General features: G+C 34.6%; 1 protein-coding gene across 1 annotated transcript; it reads left to right on the forward strand.

Moving 5' to 3' along the window:
* Window positions 1-1,635: 1,635 nt before the first annotated feature.
* LOC129241855 (glyoxylate reductase/hydroxypyruvate reductase-like) lies at window positions 1,636-10,221 on the forward strand. Its single transcript, XM_054878396.1, has 4 exons — window positions 1,636-2,042; window positions 2,113-2,450; window positions 2,529-2,654; window positions 10,103-10,221. Exons 1-4 carry the CDS (start codon window positions 1,645-1,647, stop codon window positions 10,219-10,221), a joined length of 981 nt encoding a protein of 326 aa, XP_054734371.1. The 5' UTR covers window positions 1,636-1,644.
* Window positions 10,222-10,485: the final 264 nt, after the last annotated feature.

Here is a 10,485-nt window from a genome sequence, read left to right on the forward strand (position 1 = left end):
AAGGGAAATTTCCCAATACACTTTGTGAAGTCATGCAATATGTACTAAACATGGTTGAAAACTAGTCAAAAGCAAATGGGCTGAACTCATCTCATTTACCAGCAAAATAGAATTCCAAATATAACTCCTCGGACTCTAGGTGGAACGGCACTGCCATTCAGTGATGAGGCCCGCCACTTATGTCTAATACTAGACAGAAAACTAAGAGCTATAGGAATTTTTTTCAAAAAAACACACGTAAACTTCAGAAAAATGCATGAAATTTTTATTTAAATCGATAGTACAGTCCATATAATTTAATGTTTGAAGATTATTTCATGCAAATGTTGACCGCGACTGCGCTTCACATGGTCCATCCGCTTAGTCCAATTTTGGCATACTCTTTCCAATGTTTTGGCCGGTATCTCACATATAAATGCTTTAATGTTGTCTTCCAATGCGTTAATTGAAGTAGGCTTGTCGGAATAGACATGAACTTTAACATAGCCCCACAAAAAATAATCTACAGGCGTTATATCGTACGATCTGGGTGGCCAATTGACAGGTCCCGAACGTGAAATAAAATGTTCACCGAACTCGCCTCTCAACAAGTCCATTGTTACGCGTGCTGTGTGGCATGTGGCACCGTCTTGCTGAAACCACATGTCATGCAAGTCAAGCTCTTGCATTTTGGGCAAAAAAAAGTTGGATATCATTTCACGGTAGCGCTCACCATTCACAGTTACGTTACGATTCGCAGCATCTTTGAAGAAGTACGGTCCAATGATACCTCCAGCCCATAAACCGCACCAAAGTGTCACCCTTTCTGGATATATTGGTAGCTCTTGCAATTCTTCTGGCTGATCTTCACTCCAAAATCGACAATTCTGCTTACTTACGTACCCATTGATCCAAAAATGAGCTTCGTCGCTGAACACAATTTTTCGATAAAAAAGTGGATCTTAAACTTTCTTAACAGAACACGCATTTTTATAATAAAATTCAATGATTTGCAAGCGTTGTTCGTTTGTAAGACGATTCATGGTTAAAATATAGATCAAACTGAAGATGTTTGACAGTGAAACAAAACACGGAACGTGCATCAGCTGTTTAAACCAACTGTTTAAAAAGATAATAGCTAAAAAATCACCCGTTACATTTTCTCAAAAATTTTCCGTTTACTTCTTCTGATACCCAAGCCTATAAATAAATCAATTTTCAGGAAAATCGACAACAATGTCCAAAGTACTTCGATCACTGAGTCTGGCAGCACAGTCTTGGATCCATGGCACCACAAGATCTACTCAGATTTCTTCGGAGGTCGGGTAGTTTTAAAGAATATTAAAAAGGGAACCCGGAAAAGTAAAAGCTTTTAATATAAGAGTTAAGGTATCCTCCATTTATATAACGACTTCATCGTGGTTTAATGGAAATTTCGGTTTCTAAAGACAACAGTATTTTAGCGCTACGCCCTTCTTCTTCTTCTTAATTGGCGCTATAACCACTTACGCGATTTTGGCCGAGTTTAACAAAGCGCGCTACGTCCTTAGTTGACTTAAATTTAAGGTTCAGGAATAGAATGAACATTTAATTTTGTTTGCGTTTAAATTTGGTGCTATAAAGTTTACTTATCTTTCCACTCACTACGACGAAAACACAGGTACAATGTCCGGTGAGAAAAAATATAAAGTTCTGGTCACGCACCCAGAAGTGCCACGAGAGGCTATCGATCTGTTGGCGCACAACTGTGAGGTGACCATTTGCAAGACTTTGCCAACTGAGCGTTCAGAAATTTTAGAGAAGGCCAAAAGTGTAGACGCCATATTTTGGGCTGGCCATAAGCCGCTCAAAGCAGATGTGTTAGATGCGGCAGGTCCACAACTCAAATCGATTTCCACCATGTCGGGAGGCATAGATTTTGTGGATGTGACGGAGCTTAAGCGACGTAAGGTACCACTCGGTCATACGCCCGTCGCGTTTAATGACGCTGTGGCAGATATAGCAGTCGGTTTGCTGCTGGCAGCAGCGCGTCGCTTCCACGAAGGACGACTAAAGATTGAAACGTAAGCACTTTTGTACTGATGCACATAAATTTTATTTCAAATTTTACTTGAAATCTCATATCGACACTAGCGGCACCTGGGAGAACTTTCATCTCAACTGGATGTTGGGTCGGGATTTGCGCGACTCTGTAGTGGGTTTCTATGGTTTTGGTGGTATTGGACAAATCATTGCCAAGCGTCTGAAGGGCTTCGACATTGAACGCGTACTCTATACGACACATCGTCGTGTGGCGCCTGAAATTGAGCAAGAATATAATGCGAAAAAAGTCGATTTTGACACGATGCTAGCGGAGAGTGATTTCGTAATTATTGCAACGCCCTTAACCAACGAGACCGCTGGCGTTTTCAATGCCACCGCTTTTGGCAAAATGAAGAAGACTGCTGTGCTAGTGAATATAGGGCGAGGAGGTGTGAGCAGCGAATCAGTGCTGAAAAGTGCGAGTAGGCATACGTTTGCTAATACATGAATGTCTTACTTTTTTTTAGGTATTGTAAATCAGCCAGATTTGTATGAAGCTTTGAGAACAAATCAAATATTCGCTGCAGGCTTGGATGTGATGACACCTGAACCACTACCCTCCAATGATCCAATGTTGAGTTTACCAAACCTTTGTGAGTACAAAATGCGTTATGGAATCATGACCTAATTTGAGTTATCAATCAATACGTATCTGGATTTAATATAAAGTTTTTATAGTTCAATTTTTTTCGAGAAAAAGTAATAAGTTGGTAAAAATGCGCTTGCCAGTTCTAAATTTTTTTTGTCCATTTTATTATTTATATTTTTTTTTATTAATTTTGTTACGAGTAATAACTACAGCTTAGGCACTAATTGACAAGTTTATTTGTTTCTTAATTAATTTTAATAAAATTTGTTTATCCAAAAACAAAGTTCATTTTCCAACAGAATTCAAATAAATCTAATTAAAACTAAATTCAACAAATTTTCAAGCTTTTTAATTAGAAATTTTAGAAATATTTCGCGTATGCAGTTTTGTAACTCAAATTTGAAGTGGTCTAAAAATCACTTTAATTTTTGGACATTTTTCGTTTTTTGCTAACAGTTTTGTGCATTTTCTTTGTTATTCTTGAAATTTTCTTGTATGAAAGAAAACTCCTCACACCGTCCGCAAAAAAAAATAAAAATAACCGAAAATCAAGGCGATTTTCGCGCTACTCAAAACTTGCATGACCAAAAATAAGTGGACTATAAAAGCGCATAACCGAAATTTTTCTGGAAATTCTCATTAAAAAGTGTGAATTTTCGATGAAATTTTTTTAATTTGTTTTTAAATTTGTGCAAAGTTTGAAACTTGGATTTATATGATTTTTGTTGTAGAATGAACCATATTTTTTGATAAATTTTTTTTTATAATTTGTTTGTGAAAATGTACAAAAAAATTAAAACAACCGTTATCTCAGAACACACCCATCAAGATACATGGCAATAAGTGGGCCAAAAAAAAAAATAAACAAAAAGCAGATACATTCATAAACTACCTCGAGGAGACGTTCACACCATATGGATCGGTAATGGCTGTTGATACGGATCACGACGGCGATAGCAATGCTATAAATGAGATCCCGCCGGCTTCACAAGACGAAATAATAGAAGAAATTTCATATCTAAAGATAAAAAAATCGCCAGGCTACGACCTTATTACTGCTGAAATATTGAAACAGCTCCCGAGCAATATTATTGCTGTATTGACGAATATCGTCAACACCACAAATAAGCCAATATATTGGAAAACAGCGGAAGTCGTTATGTTCAATAAGCCAGGTAAAGATACTCACGATGTAACATCATACAGGCCTATCTCGCTTCTTCCAATACTATCGAAAATGGTGGAAAAATTGTTAATCAAAAGGATCAACATAATAATTGAAAACAAGAAAATTATACCGACACACCAACTTGGATTCCGCACGAAGCATTCGACTATCGATCAAGTACATAGGATAGTGCGAATAATAGAAAATGCTTTTGAAGAAAGAAAAAACTGCTCTCCGGTATTCCTTGATATATCCAAGGCGTTCGACAAAGTATGCCACTATGGGCTACAGCAGAAAATAAATGCGTTGCTACCCAAGCAGTACTTCACCATCTTGCATTCGTATTTATCCGACCGTTACTTCACAGTAAAACAAGAAAATTCATATTCATGTCTCAAACCAATCAAAGCAGGGGTTCCCCAGGGAAGCGTACTTGGCCCTTTATTGTATTTGCTCTTTACATGCGATCTGCCATGCAATTCAAACTGCGTAACAGCTACTTTTGCCGACGATACAACTATTCTTTCGATAGGAAACACGGAAAACACATCAACATCACAATTAAAATTAGCCATAAATGAAATATATGACTGGACCAATAAATGGCATATTAAATTAAATGGATGCAAGTCTGTGCATATAAATTTGACCCAAAACAAAATCCAATATGTTCCAATATATTTAAATGGTAGACAGGTTCCATACTCAAATACTTCAAAGTATCCGGGCATGACTCTAGACGCCAAGCTAAGATGGAACGTCCATGTAAAGAAAAAGAAAGAAGAAATGGAATTAAAATACAGAAATATGTATTGGCTTATGGGAAAGGAATCAGCACAATAAAATGATTGTATACAAACAAATTCTGAAGCCTGTATGGTCCTACGGCGCACAGTTATGGGGCTGCTCCAGCCAAAGTAACATTCAATCTATACAAAGGCTCCAAAATAAAATTAGTATATGTGCAGTCGGTGCTCCGTGGTATATCCGTAGCTCCGATCTTGAACGCGACCTAAATATTGACTCGGTGGCAGACACAATAAAAAAGATAGCAAAAGCCCACGATGAAAGATTAAAAAACCACGTTAATACGGAGGCCTCTATTCTTGTTAGTCCAGCTAATTGGAGAAGAAGACTGAAACGCGAAAAGCCCAAAGACTTAATGTACTAACCACACCTTAGCGTTAATTGTTGTATATACATTATTTTTTTTAATTCTGAACAAATTGCTCGTTAGTTAATAAAATATGTATTTGTAACTAGTCGCAATGTAAAATAAAAAAAAAATAATAATTTGTTTAAGAAACAAATAACCTGTTAAAATGTATCAATAAGTCCCTGTGCTATACTTATTTAATGCACTCTAAACTAGTCTTAAGTACAAAAGGTGCTAGTCTGTTGGTGTTCATAAACTATTTTCGTTATCAAGTAACAAAGTGTTGCAAATAATTGTCACAATCTTATCAAAAGGGATGATTGAATTTTGGTTGTTTTCGGTATCTGGGTTGTACATAAATTATCTGTGCATGTGTATGTAATATATAACCACTTGTCCTAGTTGGAAAAACTCTACTACTACCAATACTAAACGCTTTCTGCACTAATTATGAACAGCTTTAAGTGACATATGTCAAAACGTCAACTGGGTTACTTAAACTTTTCGAAACAGTTTCAACTAAATTTAAAAAACATATATTAAAATGTTCGAGTGGTAATTTAGCAAACACATATATGGTTAGACTATGTTTCAATTTATTTATTTTTTTATTCACATTTTGTGCGCCAAGCGTCAAGCGCCAAGATAAGAAGGCACTCCATTTTTTTTTTATCTGAGTATATAGATATGTATTTCTAATTTGCTTAATATTATATAAATTAAAATAATTATAAGATTATAACTGCGAAAGTTTGTATGTTTGTGGGCTTATGACTCAATCACGTGAGCGCGAGTGAACGGATTTTCGTGAAATTTTTCACGCAAACAGTTTATGACTTGGAGAGAGTTCAGTTAATAAGTGAAATAAAATATTCAATTGCCGGTATCAAACGAATGGCTTAAGAGAGGTTTCGAAAATATTTCTGAAGAGGGCTGCTACCTGTTTGAAAAATTGGTTTGAAGTCAAAATAATAAAATAAATGATGTGCTAGACACAGGTTTACGAAATCCTAAATAATTTCAAATATAGTGTTGAATAGGTTGCCACCTGTGGAAGAATTAAATTCAATGAATGAAATATTTAATAAATAAAATAATTCAGTATGGGTATCAATTGAAAGAAATTTGAAAGACTAAGCTCAGAAGATACCTGTTTGAAAGGGCTGTTAATTTAATTTAATAAGTAATTTAACTAACATATTAATATATGGGTGTGAAAAGAAATAAGCTTACAAAATATTTATTTTGAATATATTTTTGAATATGGTTGCCAACTGTTAAAAACAACATTCAATGAATTAAATAATCAATAAAAAATAATTAAAATAATTCAATGTGGGTGTCAAATGGGAGGGTTTACAAAATTTTAATTTCGAATATATTTTTGAATAGGGTTGCCATCCGTTAAAAAATTAAATTTAATTAATTAAATAATTAATGTTTAATAATTAAAATAACTCAGTGTGGGTGTTAAATGGGAGGGATTGAGAGGATTAAAACATCTTAATTTCAAATATTGTATATTTTTGAATAGGGCTGCCACATGTTAAACAATTGAGTTCAATGAATTAAATAACTAACGATAAGCAATTCAGTATGGGTGGCAAATGAAAGAAATTTAAAAGCACCTAGTTTAGAAAATATTTTCGGAGATATTGCCACCTGCTTGAATGGGCTGCTAACTAAATTTAATAAATAAATAAACTGAAATACTAATATATGGGTATCAAGCGCAATAAGTTTATAAAATATTTATTTTGAATATATTTTTGACCAGGGTTGCCATCTATTAAAAATTAAAGTCAGTGAAGAAAATAACTAAAGATGAATAACTCAGTATGGTTGGCAAATGAAAGAAATTTAAAAGCGCCTAGTTTAGAATATTTTTTTGGAGATATTGCCACCTGTTTGAAAGGGCTGTTAATTCAATTTAATAAATACGTCAATTTAAGTACTAATATATGGGTGCCAATGAAATAAATATGAAAAACCTTTATTATAAATATAATTTTTAATAGGGCTGCCACCTGTTAAACAATTACATTCAATAAATTAAATAATTAATGATAAATAATTAATATAATTCAGTATGGGTGTCAAATGAAAGAGGCTTAAAAGATCTTAATTTCGAATATATTTTTGAATAGGGTTGCCAGGTGTTAAAAAATTAAATTTATTGAATGAAATACTTAAAGTTAAATAATGAAAGAAATGTAGGTCTCAAATGCGGGGAATTTAATAGATCTATTTTATAAAATATTTTTGGACATATTGCCACCTGTTTGAAAAGGCTGTTAGTTCAATTTAATACAGAAATTAATTCAAATACTAATATATGGGTGCTAAACAAAATAAGTTAATAAAATAATAAATTTGAGTATGTGTTTGAATAGGGTTACCACCTGTTAAAAAACTTAATTCGGTAAAATTTCGGTAATTTGAAATGTATGTATATTCATAGTATATATATTACCTATGTGTGAAATGCAAATTTTTCCTATTCTTGACGCAATATTTTTACTCGCAATTTTATGTTTATATTCTACAAGCTTCTTCTGACTTACCAACCATTCAGCACTAATTTACATGGGACGTTATTTTAAGTTAAAAAAAAAATTTTAAAAACAGACTTAACGTTTTTCGTTTTGCCTGCTTGGTTCATTGTAAGATTTGTCTGAAATGTATTTTCAAAAAGTCTCTGTAAACTATTTTGTTAAGCGCGCTTTATGGCAAGTTACGCCGTCTTAGTGGAACCAAATGTCATCGATGCTTAGCTGATTAACGGCAGCTTTTTCTTCATTTCGAAAGAAATAAGGGCCTATGATGCCGCCAGTTTTGTGAGAAATAAGGACCGATGATGCCAGGAGTCTTGTAGGTCATGTTCATTAATGAAAGTTTCTGTATTGTTACCATTTGGGAAACCGCGAAATATGTAAATGTTTTGCTGAGACAAGGTCAGCCCCAGCTTGATTCACAACCAAGCTCCACTATACTACCATCGACACCCAGATATTTCGGAGACCTTCCATTATCTGAATCGACAATTTTGATTTGACGGCTTTCTCCAATTTCATTATTTTTACCCAATGAACAATAAAATGTTTGCTTCATTCTTTTCAACAACATAAAAAACAATACTGATCAACTTTTGCGGTACGCTGCTCAAGTTAAAGTTCGCTAATGCGGAGCTGACTGCAAAGGGACCGAAGTGAAACTAGCTGAAAGTACGTAACGCCTTTGTAATCCCAAAAAATGTTGTCTAAAACCCTGTTTCTTTGCAATTCAACTTTTTTATTGTGGCTTGAACTGGTTCATTACGCTTGGGCCATAATTATTTGCAGTAAAGATTCTCTTGGAGATTCACAACCGATTTAATTATATATGTAAATGATGAAGGTCACACAAGATTGAAAAAAAGAGACATCTTCAAGTCTGCAGTATCTTAATGATCTCATCTCACGCGAGAGTCCGTCCACAACTTCCTCCAACCACATCTATTACATTCGAAAAAAAAAAAAAAACAAAAAACAACATCTTTTTCACAATCGACATGAGGGACTACGGAAGCTCTAAGGGAGACTGGAAACTAGGCCTTTCCGGCTCCCAGCTACGAAGAATCGGAGACTGGAAACCCGTCCTTTTCAGCTCCCAACTATGAAGAATTGGAGATTCACAACCGATTTAATCATATATGTAAATATATGTTCATTTGAGCAAATAATTCGTTTCTTAGCACTGGCAAGGAAACATATTACTCTAGTATATAAGATTTGAAAACTTATTGTTAGTTTCTTATACAAGAAAGATTCAATAAATAAAGAAAAATGAAAAAAAAAAAAAAAAAAAAAAAAAAAAGATTCTCTTTAAAGGAGCGAGCTTCTTAATAAGTGCAATTTTCTAAAAAATGCTGTGAGTCATTAACACTGCTTATAATCTGCTGACTCGGCCTTTTTGCAGATACCAAATTATAACTCTGACAAACTGATACAATGAATTTGTTCGTGGTCTCTATTCGTGCACCGCCGAGTTCCGGAATGTCATTCAAAATCAGTTGTTGTATCCGAAAATGTTCGATGTCCGAATGTTGTGGGTGCGAAATGATTGGTCACGGGGATCTGTTACATACTCTGAGATTGCCAAGGTTTAGCCATAGCCATTTAGCATGACGAGCATAAATCGGCATTTTTGGCAAAGCAGATGTGTTCACGTTCAAGGTCGCACAAATTAAAAAACACCCTAGAAATGCTACTGGACAAAGTACCACGAAAATTGGTTCGAACGAATGCAAAAGTGTATTGATCATCACGGGGAGTATTTAAAAAAACAAAACCATTTTCAACCACTACTGTTAATTTCCGCGTTGTTAGGCCAATGGAAGGCAAAAATCACAACACAAAACTAACTCTTTTCATTACATTTGTAAAACTCAATATTACTTTCTTACTAGCCCTACTAGCAGAGAAATATTTATAGTAAAAATGAAAAATACTTTTATTAAAGGGTTTTCCAATAACAGGTGTTATTTTGAATAGGTTTGCGCCTTCGAGAGATGATTAACGATTTTTAATGGCCGGAATCGGATGATATTGATCTGGACAACGTTTATTTTCAACAAGACGGCGCTACGTGCCACATAAGCAACGAAACCATTGATCTTTTACGGAAAAGTTTCCGCACCGTGTTATCTCTCGAAAAGGTGATCACAATTGGCCACCGAGATCTTGTGATTTAACACTTTGTGACTTTTTTCTTTGGGGCCACGTGAAAGAGAAGGTCTACGCCAACAACCCAGGGTCTATTCAAGACCTCAAACACGGAATTCGTGAGGCTATCGAGGATATAGGGCAGCCACTTTGCAATTCGGTTATGGAAAATTTCATGAAAAGGATATTGTCCTGTAAGCGTGGTCGTGGTGGTAATTTTCCTGATGTTATTCTCCACTATTAAAGGCATACCTTCCTCTTTATAATGAAATAAAAATCCGATCATTTATATTAAAAAATTGCATTTTTCTTTGAGTATCAAAATAACACCTTTTATTGGAAAACCCTTATTATTTGATGAAAAATTGTTTTTTTTTTTTTATTAGTATCAAATATTTCAACTCTCTTATCTTTTCTCCTTTCAGTTCTTCTCCCTCATTTGGGCTCGGCCACCGGACGCACTCGCACTGAATTGGCTGTCAAAGCTGCGCATAATATTTTACGGGGACTTGGCGGCGAATCAATGCTCTCACCCGCCTATTAAATCGCTATGCATAAAATGATTTTTGTTTTTTCATAAAGCTCTCCTAACAATATGCTCGAGAGTGTGTATATTTAACTGTGTAAAATATGTTGTCGCGTTGTACTAAAAAATGCATTAAAAACTGCATAAATTTCACGCCTCAGCGCAAAAGTGAATTAAGCAAAATATTTGGCAATTACTGCAATTGGTCATTCAATTGGAAACAAAAGAAGTAAATATAGAGATATGCACATAGAAATTTTGTTAGAAAATCAGTACTTTTTA

The sequence above is a fragment of the Anastrepha obliqua genome, chromosome 3, assembly GCF_027943255.1.
Source record: "Anastrepha obliqua isolate idAnaObli1 chromosome 3, idAnaObli1_1.0, whole genome shotgun sequence".
NCBI lineage: Eukaryota > Metazoa > Arthropoda > Insecta > Diptera > Tephritidae > Anastrepha > Anastrepha obliqua.